This window comes from Lissotriton vulgaris, chromosome 2_1 (assembly GCF_964263255.1).
Source record: "Lissotriton vulgaris chromosome 2_1, aLisVul1.2, whole genome shotgun sequence".
Lineage (NCBI taxonomy): Eukaryota > Metazoa > Chordata > Amphibia > Caudata > Salamandridae > Lissotriton > Lissotriton vulgaris.
In genome coordinates this window covers 1,684,851,801-1,684,870,043 of record NC_141687.1, presented here as the reverse complement: position 1 = coordinate 1,684,870,043, position 18,243 = coordinate 1,684,851,801, and the positions used below count along the sequence as shown (strand labels likewise).

The 18,243-nt window shown below is 46.2% G+C and overlaps 1 protein-coding gene across 1 annotated transcript in view; it reads left to right on the top strand.

Annotated features, from left to right (window-relative positions):
- Nucleotides 1-4,288, top strand: part of LOC147733094 (uncharacterized) — a 137,404-nt gene extending 133,116 nt beyond the window's left edge. The window contains exon 4 of the mRNA XM_086957642.1: nt 97-4,288. Coding sequence (XP_086813768.1) covers nt 97-1,781 — 1,685 coding nt within the window. The 3' untranslated portion in view covers nt 1,782-4,288. The remainder of the gene's footprint in view (nt 1-96) is intronic.
- Nucleotides 4,289-18,243: the final 13,955 nt, after the last annotated feature.

Below are 18,243 nucleotides of genomic sequence, written 5' to 3'. Positions count from 1 at the left end.
TGAACTGTATTAATTATGTGGGCTACATTTTAAATGAATTGCAAGTTAAAACGATATTGTCTGATACATGGTTTATCTTTTCTGTCTGACTTCTAGATCCATCTAAGAATTCACTAACTCCGCTCATTGTTGCAACAACAACTACAACAGCTACAACACCTACACCGACTACCCCACAAACTTCCACTACCACCACCGATGCTACAACAACTGTCATAACAACACAACAGACATCAACAGAGACAACAGCATCTACAACAACTGAACCCTCAACAACTGTGCCTTCAACATCAGAACCCTCAACTACTACCACACAGACCACCTCTACGACCACGGAACCTATTGCAACTGAACCAACAACACAACAGACATCAACAGAGACAACAGCAACTACAATAATTCAACCCTCAACAACTGTGCCTTCAACATCAGAACCCTCAACTACTACCACACAAACCTCCACTACCACCACGGAACCTCCTGCAACTGAAACAACAACACAACAGACATCAACAGAGACAACAGCAACTACAATAATTCAACCCTCAACAACTGTGCCTTCAACATCAGAACCCTCAACTACTACCACACAAAACCCCATTACCACCACGGAACCTATTCCAACTGAACCAACAACACAACAGACATCAACAGAGACAACAACAACTACAGTATTTGACCCTTCAACAACTGTGCCTTCAACATCAGAACCCTCAACTACTACCACACAAACCTCCACTACCACCACGGAACCTCCTGCAACTGAAACAACAACACAACAGACATCAACAGAGACAGCAGCAACTACAACAATTGAACCCTCAACAATTGTGCCTTCAACATCCGAACCCTCAACTACTACCACACAAACCACCACTGAACCTATTACAACTGAACCAACAACACAACAGACTTCAACAGAGACAATAGCAACTACAATAATTGAACCCTCAACAACTGTGCCTTCAACATCGGAACCTTCAACTACTACCACACAACCCACCACTACCACCACGGAATCTCCTGCAACTGAACCAACAACACAACAGACACCAACAGAGACAACAACAACTACAACAATTGAACCCTCAACAACTGTGCCTTCAACATCAGAACCCTCAACTACCACACAAACCTCCACTACCACCACAGAACCTCCTGCAACTGAAACAACAACACAACAGACATCAACAGAGACAATACCAACTACACCAATTGAACCCTCAACAACTGTGCCTTCAACATCAGAACCCTCAACTATTGAGACTTCAACACTAGAGACTACTTTTGTGCCTTCAACAACTGAGCATGTGGAAACAACTTCTCCTGTGGTACTCAAGCCCACCCTTACAATAATCCATACTGAAACTGAACACAAAGTTAAAACCACAACTGAAACCAGAAATGTCACTAATATCATAGCCACCATTATTACAACAGAGGAGACCACAAAAACAAAAACATTTGTAACAGTAAAGACAGAGACAACAACAAACAAAACAATAGTAATCTCCAGTTCATGCATGACCACAATCATAACCATAGATACACATGTAAATGTGGTTACCAGAAATACCACAGATCCTGCACATGTGGCAGAGTGTACCTCAAGCTTAAATCATCATAATTTGGAACTTCCATCGAGCTCATTCATCCAGGAGCCAGTCTCAACCACTACAACAACAGCAACAACAACAGATGTACTAGACAGTGGCACTAGAACAACAACTATAACCACAACAGTTACCAAACAAACAACTACTCAAGTGCATTATGCATAGTTTCCAAACTACCAGATTACAATTGTGAAAACCTTTGCTGTTTCAAGAATGAATCAAACAAATATGAGCCTGCAGCTAATCACCACTTAGAATCAACATGTAACCTCATCCAAAGAGTGTAGATAGTAACCATTCTGACTTTTCAGTCCTCGACTGCATGCCTGGAACTCTGGAGTTAGCGACCAACTGTTTTCAAATCCCCTTGATTTAAATGTGATAATGTCCTTCCCAGTATTCGTCAAAACCTGTTATTAACAGGCCATTTTAACACTGTCTCAGGCCTTGGACTGCTGGTTCTGGGGGTTTGCTGAGTTTGTTAGCAACCTTCACGAAGGTCTAAGTAACACTTGTCAACATCTTGGGAAGTGTAACCTTTTATCACTCTGTCACTTTCACTTAAAAATTATGACGTTTGCAGCCTTATTTCCTATTTAGGACCAGTAAACTGGTTCTGAAAATGATACCATTTGCAGAAGGCTGTCCATGCCCAATGTTTTGTTCAGTGGAGAAATATCTCCCTGGCAGTTACTTCCCCCACCTATTCATTGGTTTAGCGAGTAAATGCCGCCCCTTGCAAATGTATGTGTTTCCACACACATTTTTTTCCTGGTGGCAGCGGGAGAACAATTTGCACCAGAAAGGGCCCATAATCAGGAACTGTATGTGATACGGGACCCGATCATTCCAGTCGAGTGTGTTATTCCCCATTCCTAACACACACAACTCCGAATGGCCAGTAGTTACAATGGAGATTCAGCTTGAATCTGTATTTCTGTACCTGGCATCTCCTTTTCCAATTACTGTCCAACTTAGAATGTGTCTCTTAGGTCCTCATTATAAGTGACCCTGTAAATGGGCCAGATTTTCCGTGGCACTAGCAATGAGGGCCTTAGGGTTCCTATGCTTTCCAAAGCCCTTACCCATAGAATAGCTCCACAAAATATCAACTGTGCAGAAGTATTCTGCATACATATTTCTGCTTGGCTGGGTTTCATATGACTGCAAATTATCGTGCTAATTACCGGCTTAGGAGTTGGCCAGATTGGGTGGAGCATTTACTGCCCCATGTAAATACCTGTACCCAATAATACCTATTTCCAGGAAAATTGGTGAAATAAATTTGGAATTGATGCCTTATGCATTAAATTTCACATGTATCAGAATATACTGGGTATTTTGCTATGGGAAATTGCACCCGTTTTGACCTGCAAAAATGTAATTGTGGAAAATTATAGAAATGTGGGATTACGATTCATTCAACGCAGTGTAGGAAGGCAAGTTTCTGCTCTGCGCTGTGCGAATGGGACAGACCTGGAGAGCACCAATTCTGGTAGGACATGGTGCTCTACAGCTCTCTCCCTGCACGTGCGCACTTGTAACTGCATAGTGTCAATGAAGACACCCTTGCACTACTGTGCAAAGGTGTCTGTGTTGGAGGCAGGATTGTTTTTGTGCAGGAAGGGATACCTTCTTGCACAAAAAAATCCTTTAAAGGCATTTTCCACTTTCTACTTACAAGTCTTTGTAAATCTGGGATGCAGCAAAATCAAAGGGTGCGTGCATAGGAATGCTCATGCTCGACCCATGGAATGCCTCACTAACGCAGAGTTCCTTTTTGGAAACAAATACCCTGCAAAGCCACAAAAAAACTGATTTCCATTGCTTTATAAATCAAAAGTAATATTAAGTCCCACAACATAGCAAGCGGAGGGGCTCTAATAAACCTGCAGTCTGTGCAGAGCGAGCTGATTAGCCCCCGACCTCTGGACCCCGGTGCCACTGCGCGGGCTGCATCACTGAATGCCGGAGACACCTGTAGAGCCAGCCAATCGAAAATCCCATCCCAGTCGGCACGTTGAAAGTCACTTGAAATGCTCGTGCACCGAGACGCCTGCAGGGGCCCATGAAATGTCCGTGTTCTGAATCACCAGGTGACTCGGGTGCGACGCCCTCAACCTGAGGCTCTTGAAGAGACACATGGAATGATAATTGAATGAGACTGCTGGAAATTCACGAGAAATTTTAATTGCGCAGGGCACTTGGAGAGTTACATGGGATATTTATTGTCTGAGACCTCACAAAAGCTACGTGAAAATCTCATCTCGACGTCACACAGTCACGTGAAAATCTCATTGCCTGAGACACCCAGAGAGTGACTGACCCCTGCTTTCGGCGCTCAGAGGCCTGGAAAAAACTGCTGGACATTCTTATCCCTACAGTGACGCACATACTCCCGTTTTCTGTTGAACTGCCTCCGTTATTCCAAAGTTATGGGCTGCCCTCTCTTTTCTTGACTATTAGTAAACAGTCGATTTGTTCTTGTAATCAATGGTGTTTGTAACTCTGAAGCTCGTGATTTATGAGGGTCCATCTTGATTTTGAGTTATTATATATATTTTCTGTGGGTGTAAACAGGCTTATTCGTTCTCTAACCAATAAATAATGTTATAAATCAGCAATATACAATCTATTTGATTAAATCTTTGCAAATACTTTGGATTTGGAAACTTCTGTTTTTGTTGCTCGTTTGCAGCATCTTTTTTTAAAGTTTAGAATGCTTTATTGAGGTAATAATCAAAGTAAAACAATGCAATGCAAAAATAAAAAAAAGTCCTCAAAAAGTAAAGCCTGTACAAAGAGTAAATGCATTTTACCTTTTTGAGTTCAGAAAGAAAAAGAGAAAGAAGAGAAAGAAGGAAAAGGGAAGAAGGAGGGGAAGAAGAGTACAGCAGAGGAAAAGAATAAAGGGGAAGAATGAAAAGAAAGAATGAAATAGCACTTTAAAATATAACAAGATACAGGTTGGTATCATTTGTACAACCATAATCAATTGGCACACCTGGAAAGAAAGTATGTTAGTGGTAACCAGAGCAAGTCTTTTTTTATCAGCAAAGAAGTAGAGGAAGCAGAAGCTTGATCAAGTCTATGATGATGGCAAAGCAAATACCACCAAGCTTGAAAATAAATGTTCGGGTGTCCTTCCAATTAGTGGTGATAATCTGAAAGGAAATGGCTAAAAAAAATTAATGAATTTACCTAAGTTGCTCTGTACATTCCAAACAGTAGAAGAACTATCTAAAAATATATGTAAAATATCAAAAGATACAGTAGTTGATAAAATGTCATTCAATTTGGACCATACATGGGACCACAAAGCTTTAACCATGAATAAAAATCATGAAAAAAATTACAGCTCTCCTGGGAACAAGACCAACATTTTGGGAAATATAATAGTTTAAATGGATCACTGAAATAATATCGAGGGACAAAATATCGACTTGCAAAAATATCGTGGACAAAATATTGACAGTCAAAATATCGAGTTTGTATCTACAAACAGGTAAGTACAAAAATATCGAGTACAAAATAACGTTTACAATAATATAGTTGTAAAAAATATCGACTTTATTAAAAACAGTGTTAAATTAAATTAATATTAAAATTTAATTACTAAAATATACTTAAAAATACTTACATTAACTTATAATATTTAAATAATAAATGAAAATAATAAAAAAAATGTTTACAATCTTATTTGTTAAAACATATACATATAGTAACATACTATAATTAAATAATATACTCTTATATAACCGTACGATACCAGAAGTGTAAAAAATACTATTCCCACTCCTTAGATTGCAAGCGTAGGGAAAGCGTTGGATAGCGTAGGGGTTAAAATTACTATTCCCACTCCAGTGGGTGCAACAGTAGGGAAAACTGACTCTGAACCCTAAAAATACCCCTTTACCCAAAAACCCCAAACTGACCCTGAACCCTAAAAATACCCCTAAACCCAAAAACTGAAATCTGACCCTGAACCCTAAAAATACCCCTTTACCCAAAAACTGAAAACTGACCCTGAACCCTAAAAATACCCCTTTACCCAAAAACTGAAAACTGACCCTGAACCCTAAAATACCCCTTTACCCAATAACTGAAAACTGACCCTGAACCCTAAAAATACCCCTTTACTCAAAAACTGAAAACTGACCCTGAACCCTAAAAATACCCCTTTACCCAAAAACTGAAAACTGACCCTAAACCCTAAAAATACCCCTTTACCCAAAAACTGAAAACTGACCCTGAACCCTAAAAATACTCCTTTACCCAAAAACTGAAAACTGACCCTGAACCCTAAAAATACCCCTTTACCCAAAAACCGAAAACTGACTCTGAACCCTAAAAATACCCCTTTACCCAAAAACTGAAAACTGACCCTGAACCCTAAAAATACCCTTTTACCCAAAAACTGAAAACTGACCCTGGACCCTAAAAATACCCCTTTACCCAAAAACTGAAAACTGACCCTAAACCCTAAAAATACCCTTTTACCCAAAAACTGAAAACTGACCCTGAACCCTAAAAATACTCCTTTACCCAACATCAATTAATATTATTTAATTACCAATTAATTATTAATTAACAATAACAATAAAGTAAATATATTAGCACATTAGCTGTAATTAATTTAATTGAATAATTAATATTATTTTTTCCCAAATAATTAATTAACAATAACTAAAAATTATATATAAATAAATTACTCTAATTAATGTAATTAACTAATTAATATTATTTAATTACCAATGAATTACTAATTAAAAATATGTACAAAATTATATTAATTAATTAACCAATTAATTATTAATTACAACTATTTACAAACATATATTAATTAATTCATTAATTATTATTAAATTACTCCCCACCCTTATCCCCTATTAACCCAACATCCCGCTCCTAAACATTAACTACAATTTATATTACTATTAATAAAAAATTATTATTTTTTTAACCTTTTTTCTACATATTATTGACATTTTTTACTTTGACTATTATATATATTTTGTCGATATTTTTGTACTCGATATTTTTTTATCATTATTTTAATCGATATTTTGACCAACGATATTTTTGTTATCGATATTTTATTATTATCGATATTTTTAACTCAATATATTGTCCATTCGATATTTTGGAGTCGATATTTTGTCTGCGCACCAGTTTAAATCTGTGTAAGTCAGTAGGGGTAACAAAAAGTCTATTATAAAAATAATATAAAGTCTGGGTTTTACTAGGTGAGCGCGAGAAAGTGTGGAATCTTGACCAAATGGAGTCCAATATTAGATATGAAAAGTCTTGTGCTAGGTCCTTATCCCACAAATGTTCTAGTTTGGGTTTAGCTTTGACATTAACAGGGCGAGAAAGTGACTTGCATATAACAGCGGCTTTAAATTGAGTGGAGAAGTCCAATGGAGACAAGATAATTTGGTCATGTGTAATAGCAGAGTTACTTGGCAAAAATAAAGAGTCAGAGAATCATTGAGCAAGGGGTATTGTTGGGCTTGTGTGGAAGAAATACCATAGGATCTTTGAATCCCTGGGTAATCCATAGGAGACCCATCTCTTAATAAATGGTCAAGTTTGATGATGCCGTTGTCAATCCATTCTTTCCAAAATAAATCTCTGTTGTTAATCTTTAGATGTTTGTTCTACAAGATTAGAGTACTAGAGTTGTGATCTGCAGAAGACAGCTGAGTTGTAAGCAGAGAGGTGACAATTAAGCATGGGCGGATTTTGCGGATCCACGATCCGCGGATTTTGCAGATTTGCGGATCGTGGATCAGCAAAATCCGCGGATTTTGCGGATTTGCGGATCCGCGGATTTGGGGCGGGGCTTCCATGCGAGTGCACATGCTTCTTGTGTGTATAAAAGGTCAGAGAAAGATCAGTTCAGCAGATGAAGAGAAATAAGCTCCTGGTCACAGAAACAGCACGGGTATTGCACTCGTGAAAGTCACGGATGCAAAAGCCTCTATCCAGCATCACAGCTGATTTTCCATGGTAGAGTTGGGAAGAAGGCACACCTGTCCAGCCTCGACGACGCTCACGATTGTTTTTGGGCTAATGAATGAGTCACTGAATTTGAGCATCAACTAGTTCTAGCGACCATGTGTGTGTTACTATGCAATCGCCCCGAAGGGCGCAGGGGTCCCTTGAGTGAGCTGTCCATCATAGTGGGTGAATGGCGGGAAGACGGTGCAAACCGCGAGTGTGTGGGCAGGGCCAAACGGCAGGGCTACCATGCGAGTTCACACATGTTTCTAGTGTGTATAAAAGGTCAGAGAAAGATCAGTTCAGCAGATGAAGAGAAATAAGCTCCTGGTCACAGAAATAGCACGGGTATTGCGCTCGTGAAAGTCACGGATGCAAAAGCCTCTATCCAGCATCACAGCTGATTTTCCACGGTAGAGTTGGGAAGAAGGCACACCTGTCCAGCCTCGACGACGCTCACAATTGTTTTTGGGCTAATGAATGAGTCACTGAATTTGAGCATCAACTAGTTCGAGCGACCATGTGTGTGTTACTATGCAATCGCCCCGAAGGGCGCAGGGGTCTCTTGAGTGAGCTGTCCATCATAGTGGGTGAATGGCGGGAAGACGGTGCAAACCGCAAGTGTGTGGGCGGGGCCAAACGGGCAGGGCTACCATGCGAGTTCACACATGCTTCTAGTGTGTATAAAAGGTCAGAGAAATATCAGTTCAGCAGATGAAGAGAAATAAGCTCCTGGTCACAGAAACAGCACGGGTATTGCGCTCGTGAAAGTCACGGATGCAAAAGCCTCTATCCAGCATCACAGCTGATTTTCCACGGTAGATTTGTGAAGAAGGCACACCTGCCTCGACGACGCTCACGATTGTTTTTGGGCTGATGAATGAGTCACAGAAAGGGCATGGTAAATATTTTAGGATGGCGCCGGCAAGCTGCCAGCGCCATCCTAAAATACTTACTAAATTAGCTTCAACAGGAAGCTCTAATAGATAAAATCGAGCACCTGCTTTCTTTTATCTATTAGAGCTTCCTGTTGAGGCTAACTTAGTAACTATTTTAGGATGGCGCTGGCAGCTTGCCGGCCCCATCGTAAAATAGTTACAACAGGCCAGGCTTCAACTTTTTCCCCCGGAAAAATCCGCCGCTCGCGGATTTGCGAATTCTCTGTAAATTCGCGGGAGTTCGCGGATGGCAAATTTACTGAAAATTCGCAAAATCTGCGAGCGGAACGGATTTTCCGCTCATACTTAGTGACAATTGCCTTGGAATTGGTAAAGATAGGTAAAAAACACGTTTTTTTGGAGGTTAGGAAAGACGAGTAGCTGAAAGAAAGCAAAAGGTGTGTACTGTGCCTGTTCTATGGAGCTTCATACTGTTCCAGGTAATTGAATGGGATCAGATAAAAGGGACCATATTTGCTTCAGGGAAAATGCAGAAAGATAACATTTGAGGTTAGAGAAGTTTACTCCTCCCAAATGCTTGGAAAGTTGTAAACAAGAAAGTGAAATCATGGCCTTGCGATTATTCCAAAGAAATGTGGTCAAAGAGCAATGAATAGTGCTAAAAAAGCCGTTGGGAAGGGAAACTGGAAGCATAGAAACATTAATAATTGGGAGAAGCATCATTTTGATCAGAGCTACTCTACAACACCAAGATAACAAAAATAGGGACCAACTTTCCGTGAGATCTGATAGATTTTTAAGTATTTCAGCGAGGTTTATTTTGATAGTTTCTACAATGGTATTAGCGTAAAGGATTTCTAAACATTTGATACTTTTGGAGTTCCATTCAAAACCAGTGTCATGAAACATATATGGAAGACAATACTTATTCAAGGACAGGACTTCGGATTTATCAACATTCAACTCATAGCCAGAAACAGAAGAGTATTCTTGTTGAACGGAAAAGAATTTCGGGAGGGAAGTTGATGGGTTAGAGATATATAGAAGAATATCATCAGCTTAGGCAGTGAATTTGATGTCAACATTATTACATTTAAAACTTGTGTTTGTGGTGAATGCCTATGTTTTTCTAAAAAGGGCTCCAAAGCAAGAATAAATAGGAGAGGGGAAAGGGGACACCCCTGTCTCGTCCCTCTAAGGAGTGGGAAATACCCGGATTTACAAACATTTCCCCAAATAGAAGTAGTGGGGGCACACTATAGCAATTGAATATACTTAATAATGGGTGGTGTTAGAACTGGTGGTCTCTAGTTGACAAAGGTAGGTACCACTGTCCAAATAGGGACCCTTGCTTCTAGTCAGGGTAAGAAGGATGCAATCTTTAGATAACCCCTTCTCACCCCCTTGGTAGCTTGGCACGAGCAGTCAGGCTTATCAAAGGCAATGTGCTAAGTATTTGTACCAACACTCACAGTAACACAGTGAAAACACCACAAACTGACTCCACAACAGTTTAGAAAAATAAAGGTATTTAATTTAAACTACACAAGACCAAAACGACAAAAATCCATCATACACAGTTCAAGAACATGGTTTCCTAAGAGTTCTTAAGGATGCGTTAAAATAATCCAAAGTTGCGTCAAGTTTTAGCCAAGAGTACCTTTAGATGCGACAAATGTTCCAAGTGAAAGCTGTAGCTGTGAAAAGCAAGCGATGCGTCACTCCTGAGACCCAGGGGAGAAGATGCTACATTCCCGCTGGATGCAGTGGGCGTGTTATGGTGACTCCGGTCTGTATGGGGAGGGATGCGATACCTTGCGTAAATTCCGGTGCACAGGTTTCGGTGGAAGCTGCTCGCAAAAGGTACGGTGCGACGATCTTCGGGCGGCGATGATCTCCGGTGCGGCGATGATGCGGGGTTCAACATCGATCTTCTACTCTTGTGGCCCCTCGATGCGATGGCTCTGCGACGACTCTCGCAGCGATGTGATGCGGTCCGCAAGCAAGCGGTGCGACAATCTCACCCAGTGACGACAGGCTCTGCGACGTTACTCGCAGCGATGGTAACCTTCCCACATCGGACCCGCAAATGAAGGATGTGACGACTCTGGCAGCGGCAATAGGCGCCGCGACGATCTCTGCCTTCGTAGAGGCAGGAATTTCCTTGCACTGATGGGGATGCGCTCTGCAAGTGAGCAATGCATTAAAACCTTTCAGAAAGTTATTTAAATCTTGGTTTCCAGCTTCCCAACACAGGTGCAACTCCAGAGGCACCGCACATGGGCCAGCACTCCAGGAAGGACTGAACTCTCTCAGCAGAGTTCAGGGAAGCTGGGGGTGAAGTTCTATTGTTCCTGGGACTTCTTACAGGAAGCAAATCAAAAGGAGACTAGCTAAAGAAGGGGTTAGTCTGACATTATTTTGTTATTGTCATAGCGACTCAGTATTATTGGCGGTGGCACCTGTTGGGTGTCTTTAGAAAGCCCTCACCCACCAACCTAGTTGGTGGCATGCTTCATCATCGGGCCCACCCAGTGACACCTAGCGTGTCCCGGGTGTGCTTCGACGCCTGATTACAGCGGAGCAGGTATGTCACTGTGTGTGCGGTGTGAGGTGTACAGAAAAGTGAAATTAAAACGGCTTGGCGGATGGTCCCTGGGGTGAGGAAACTTTATTAAAAGGGCCTCCGTCAGCGGTTAAAAATAAGGCTGAGGGACGTTAGAGGCGGGTTACGACCTCCTACGTCCTAAGTGTGTCAACATGTTTCAGCCAGTGCCTTATATTAATCTGGCTTTCTTCAGGACAGTAAAAATATGTGTAGGTTAAAATTAGGGGAAGTGTAGTGTAGTCTATGTGTCTACACGCCCTAAAGTGTATATAACTGTGAGAGGGGGGATTCCCTTCTCAAGATCACCTGTACATTTAACATTGAGAGACAGGGACAAGACAGACATAGGAGAAAAAGAGTCACTAGAAAATATTGATCATATTTTATGACAGCCGGCTTAATAGCGAATTAGTGCAGGCTATGAGCGGCTTAAGTGTAATGATACTGGTGGTATCATTATTGTGGAATCGCACTGGAACTTCGAGGGTGAAGTGGTTAAAACAGCGGTATAAATACTGCAGTAGTGAATAGTGAAGCATTGTGGCGCAAGGACCATGTCTTACGCTTTTAGAGGCTTGCTTGTGCTCCAAGGTTATTGAAGTGGCAAGGGGTGGCCCTGGTAGGGAGAAAGAGGACCACTGGGGTAAGGAGACCTGTGGGAGAAAGGGTAGCGCTTACCTATGGTAGAGATGTACAGCATACTCACAGGATTTCTGGTCAGCACCAGCGTGGGACCTGTTGTGCCTCCTTCGCATAACCGGTAGTGAATGGCTGTGGTGGCCGGTTTTTTATACTGATGTTAACTGCATGATTAGTGGCACCTGGAGGAGAGAGTAATGGTGGAAAGACTCGCTTTTCGGGTCGGAATCATGCTCAGGTGAGTGCCCTTCGTTTCGCGCTGGTGCGCGGAGTAGTGCTGCAGGCTTAGCGCATGCTTGGGAGTGGTGTGTGGCCGTGCGCATGCGCGGCCGGGAAGCGGTTAGCGCATGCGCGGCCGGGAAGTGGTCCGTGCATGCGTCGAGGCGCGAGTCCTGGGTACTGCATGAATGGGTTTTTCTTAGCGCCCGCGCACAAGTGACTCAGGCATTGTTTGCGGTGGCAGATACGGTGGCTGAGTTGGTGGTGCTAGGGGCACAAGGTGTTGCCCTAGTGCCAGGGGGTCCCACTGTTTATATTGAAAGATAACGAGGGGCATAAAAAATAAGCTGGGGGCACATGGTTATTCCCAGGGATGTCCCACTGTTTATATTGGTAAATAACACGGGGCATAGAAAATAGGCTGGGGGCACATGGTTGTTCCCAGGGATGGCAATAAAGGCAAAATGCCTAATGAAAGGTGGTAGCGCCCTGCTGGGGTGCGTCTGATTAGTCAAGCTAGACAAAAGGGAGGCTTAGGTTCAGGTTGGCTCAGAGGGTCAGTGAGTTCCAGGGGATGGCATCATTAAGCCCTTCAGTGGCCGTGGACAGACGGTATATCCATCTTTGTTCTTTGTTTAACAATTTTTTGTCATTATTAATTGGGCTGACTGGTATCTGCTCGATGACTGTCCAGGTGAAGTCATTCGGGGTGTGGCACTGGGTAATGAAGTGGTTTGTCAGTTTGCTTATGTTTTTTTTGCAGCGCATTGTGCTGCGGTGCTCCGTTATCCTGGTCCTCACTTTACGTGTGGTCATGCCCACATATCGGAGCCCACATCTGCAGGTTAGTAAGTAGATCACATTCTGTGAGTTGCAGTTTGTGTGGCTCCTTTGGGACCATGTCTTGTTAGGTTCCAGGTCAAGGGTCTTCGTGTGAGATGTCAGGTGACAGACACTGCAGTCATTGCATGGGTAATGTCCAGTGACTTTTGGCATACCCCATGCATTGAGGATGGTGTTCTCGGGTTTAGGTAGTGGTTTAGGTCTGGTACTGACGAGTTGGTCTCGGAGGTTGTGGCACCTTTTGTAGGCAAACCTTGGGGGTTCCCAATTCCTTTGTCCGGAGTTGATGATTCTCCAGTGCTTCTTTATGATTTTGGCCACTTCGTTGGAGGCAGTGTTGAAAGTAGTCACACATGTTGTCGGTTGTGTGTCAGTTTCTTTGGTGACGTCTTCTAGTAATGCGTCACGGTTCTGGTTTCTTGCCCTCTTCTGAGTTTTTTTGATGATCGCCCTTGGATAACCGCGGTATTCTAGTTTTTTGGCCAGGTCCGCTGACTGTGACTTGTAGTCGCGTATGTCCGAGCAGTTCCTTCTGATGCGGAGGAACTGGCCAAACGGTAAATTTTCTTTTAGAGGCCGTGGGTGGAAGCTGTTGAAGTGCAGCAATGAGTTCCTAGCCGTGGGTTTGTGGTAAGTTGTGGTTGTCAAAGTTCCACTAGTTGCTGCTATTTCCAGGTCTAGGAAAGGGAGTTGCTTATTACTGGCTGTGCAGGTGAACTTAAAGTATGGGTCTCTGTTGTTGAGCCATTGTAGGAAGTTGTCCAGTTCAGGTTTTGAGCCATCCCAGATGACCAATATATCATCGATATATCGATGCCATTTCAGTATGTGGTCCTTGAACGGGTTGGCTTCTACATTGATGTGGGTGCTTTCGAAGTGGTGGACGTATAGTCCAGCTACACTCGGCGCGAAAACACTGCCCATGGAGGTTCCATTGGTTTGTAGATAGAAAGTGCCCTCATACTCAAAGTAGTTTTCTTTGAGGGCGAGGGCTGCACAGTTCATGACAAAACTTCTTGGTGTCTGGTATGGCCAAGGGGATTCTTCCAGGATATCCTCTAGCACCTGTAGGGTGGCGTCTTGTGGAAGGCTGGTGTATAGGCTTTCCACATCCAGTCCTACCAACAATTGTGTCTCAGGGTCAAAAGTGATGTTGGCAATGGTTTGCAATAGGTGTTTGGTATCTCTGATATAGGTGGGCGTTTGTTGTACCAGAGGGTTAAGGAAGAAGTCACAGTATCTTGACAGTGGCTCAAGTATGGAATTGATGCCAGATACTATTGGTCTGCCCGGCGGTGAAATTACCCCTTTGTGTACCTTAGGTACTGTGTAGAAGTATGGGGTTTTGGTGTTCTCCGGGCAGAGGTATTCGGCCTCCTGTTTGGAGATCTCCTCATTATCTGCTGCCCTTTTGACAAGGTTGTGCACTGTGGTGCGTAGTTGTTCTGTGGGATCCTGCTCCAGTCTGCGATAGTTCCGGCTGTCGCTGAGTAGTCTCCGACATTCCGCATCGAAGTCTGTTTTGTCCAGTATTACTATGTGTTAGACGGACCGGGAGGGTCGGCCGAGATTACGGGGAGAGGTCTCCAGGGAGAGCCGTCTCCAACGACTGTACAGATAAGTAACTTCCCCCCCACAGACGGACACCACACAAGATTGAAGGTTAACGAGATTTTATATGCACTTCTTAGGTTACGTTGATATAATACAAGGAGGTCTGGACTCGGGGGTCCCCTCGGTTCTGATCTCTGGTTGAGGAAAAGGGTAGCGGGACAGTCTTAGTTACCAATGAGTTCAATAGCTCTCAATCCTCGAGCTCGGCGTGGTTGCTGATCGGGCCGTGGAGGAGCCAAGCAGGTCCCGAGATGGATGAAGGGTGGTCGGCGGGCCGTGGAGAAGCCAAGCAGGTCCCGAGATGGATGAAGGGTGGTCGGCGGGCCGTGGAGAAGCCAAGCAGGTCCCGATATGGATGAAGGATGGTCGACGGGCCGTGGAGAAGCCAAGCAGGTCCCGATGCAGATGACAGTTACAACGGTCCGCGGCCTCGCCAGCAGATCCGGACGACGGTGAAGGATGAAGGTTACGACGGCTGTGGCAGCGCCAACAGGCAGGATGATGGTGCACAGGACAGAGCTACGGCAGCGCCAGTAGTCCGTCCAGGATGAGTTCTTCTTTCGTCTCTCGACTCCAAGATACAACTGCCTTCCTGTTCTGGAGCTGCCCCAGTTATAGGGCTGGCGTGCTTTGATGTCCGGACCCTCGCACTTGGAGGTCGGGAGGTCCGGGATGAGGGAGTCCAGACACCCAGCAGGGGGGTGGAGCCAGCGCCCGGGGAGGCGATGGGCGAGCGGCACTTGGCGGGGGAGAGCCATCGGCACCTCTTTCTCCCATTGACTTGCCAAGTAGCCCGCTCACCTCCTGGGTGGAGGGTGGTGCCGGAATGTCTGAGGCCGGGCTAGGCCCGGGGTTGAGGTCGATCGGGGGCCAGGCGGCCTCGTGGCGAAGTGTCCAAGATGGCGGCCCGGGCTGGGCGCGTGGGACGGCCGTGGATCGGACCCACGAGGTTATCATGCTCGAGGGCAGGTGTCCCTGAGGGGACGTAGGACGTGCAATGGTGGTGTGTGGTGCTTGTATGACTGGCTCGGGCTTGGTCGAGCCGGGGGAGAGCGGCCCGTCATGTGGCCTGTCCAACATGCGTCCCCCCCAGCTGAAGGCGGGGAGAGTTACCCATCCTCTTGGGGACTCTCTTCGTCGAGGCGGAAAAACCGGGACAGGCCATCCGCGTTGGCGTGGTCAGACCCAGGCCGGTGTTCAACGGTAAAGTCCATACCTTGCAAGGAGATGGACCAGCGTAGCAGTTTTGGGTTTTCCCCCCGCATATGCATCAACCACTGCAGGGGTCGGTGGTCAGTCTGCACCCGGAAGTGGGTGCCAAAAAGGTAGGGTCGGAGCTTCTTGAGGGCCCATACCACAGCGAAGGCTTCCCTCTCTATGGTGCTCCAGCGTTGCTCCCGTGGTAGGAGTCTCCGGCTGATGAAGGCCACCGGTTGATCAAGGCCTTCGGTGTTCACCTGGGACAGGACCGCCCCAATGCCCTGGTCGGAGGCATCCGTCTGGACGACGAACTCCCGGCTGTAGTCTGGGGCCTGGAGTACAGGAGCGGAACACATGGCGGCCTTTAGCTGTTCGAAGGCCGCTTGACACTCTGGGGTCCAGTTCACCTTCTTGGGCTGATTTTTCGACGTGAGTTCGGTGAGAGGCCCCACGATGGTACCATAGTCTTTCACGAACCTTCGGTAGTAGCCCGTGAGGCCCAGGAAGGCTCGCACCTCAGTTTGAGTGTTAGGGGGTTGCCAGTTCTGGATGGCAGCAATTTTCAGTTGAAGAGGGGCCACTAGACCGCTTCCCACTTGGTGTCCGAGGTAGGTTACTGACCCTTGTCCAATTTGACATTTGCTGGCCTTGATCGTGAGGCCAGCTCGCTGAAGGGCTTGCAACACTGCTTGGAGGTGGTGGAGGTGCTCGGTCCAGTGGTGGCTGTACACAGCGATGTCGTCCAGGTAGGCGGCGCTGAACTCTTCGAGCCCCGCCAGGACCTGATTGACGAGCCGTTGGAACGTCGCTGGGGCATTTTTCATGCCGAAGGGCATGACCGTGAAGTGATAGTGGCCATCGGGGGTGGAGAAGGCAGAACGTTCTTGTGCTCGGGGTGTGAGGCCGATCTGCCAATATCCTGCCGTTAGATCGAAGATGCTGAGGTAGCGGGCAGCGCCCATTCGGTCGACCAGTTCATCTGCCCGGGGGATGGGGTGTGCGTCCGTTCTGGTGACTTCATTCAGGCCCCGGTAGTCGACACAGAACCGGAGTTCGGGTGTGGTTCCGGGGGCGGCTGCTTTGGGGACCAGTACGACCGGGCTGGCCCATGGACTGTCGGAGGGCTCGATGACCCCGAGCGTGAGCATCTTAGTTACTTCCGCCTGGATGCAGGCCCGTACCCGATCAGGTACGCGGTAGGCCCGGTGGCGGATAGGAGGGCTGTCTCCGGTGTCCACATCGTGCACACACCAGGAAGTGACACCTGGGGTGAGGGAGAACAGGCTGGCAAACCGTGATAGGAGGGCTTGGCACTCTTGGCGTTGTTCCTGGGAGAGGGTCTCCGAGAGTCGGACCCCATCCACGGAGCCGTCTTGCTCCTGGGTCCGCAAGAGGTCAGGGAGAGGCTCGGAGTCGTCCTCAACCCCGTTGTCTGTGGCCATCAAGAGGCTGAGTTCTGTTCGTGCAAAGTGGGGTTTCAGTCTGTTGGTGTGGAGGACTCGGAGCGGATTCCGGGCGGACTCCATATCGATCAGATAGGTGGCGGGTCCCTTGCGCTCGATTACTTTGAAGGGTCCCGTCCATTTGTCTTGGAGAGCGCACGGTTCTGTGGGGGACATTACCCAGACCTGTTGCCCCGGCTCGAATTCAATAGATGAGGCGTTCTGGTCATACCATCTCTTCATGTCCTCTTGACTGGCCTCTAGGTTGGCTTTCGCTAGGTCTCTGAACCGCTGGGACTGGTTGCGGAGGGTGAGGAGGTATCGGAAGACATCTGGAGGACTCTTGGCCGGAGGCAACTCCCAGCCTTCTTTGATCAGGCTGAGTGGCCCCCGTACTGGGTGCCCATAGAGCAGCTCGAATGGGCTGAAGCCTAGGGACTTCTGTGGGACCTCCCGGTAGGCGAAGAGGAGGCACGGCAGCAGCACGTCCCACTGGCGACGGAGGGGTTCTTCCAATCCCCCGATCATCCCTTTTAGAGTGCGATTGAACCGCTCAACAAGTCCGTTTCCTTGGGGGTGATAGGGGGTCGTGAAGCGGTAGGTGACCCCACACTGTTGCCAGAGGGACTTCATGTATTTGGAAATAAAGTTCGTGCCTCTGTCACTGACGACTTCTCGGGGGAACCCCACACGGGAGAAGATCCCCATCAGGGCCCTGCCGACCACTGGGGCTGTGACGGTCCGGAGAGGAATAGCCTCAGGGTAGCGGGTGGCGTGGTCCACTAGTACTAGGATGAAGCGATGGCCTTGTCTTGTACGTGGGTCTAGGGGTCCCACAATGTCTATTCCGACCCTCTCAAATGGGGTCGTGACTACGGGAAAGGGTTGCAGGGGGGCCTTTAATTTGCGGCCGCTCTTCCCACTGGCTTGGCACGTGGGGCAAGATCGGCAATGCTGGTGCACATCGTTTCTCATTTTTGGCCAGAAGAAGTGGGTCACTAGGCGGCTGTAGGTTTTATCTTGTCCCAGGTGCCCTGCCAGGGGGACATCGTGGGCCAGATTTAGCAGGAAGTCTCTAAAGCGGAGTGGCACCACTAGTACTCGGTTGGCCCCCAGCTCGGCGATTCGTTGCTCGCTGTACAGTAGGTCATTGTCCCAGT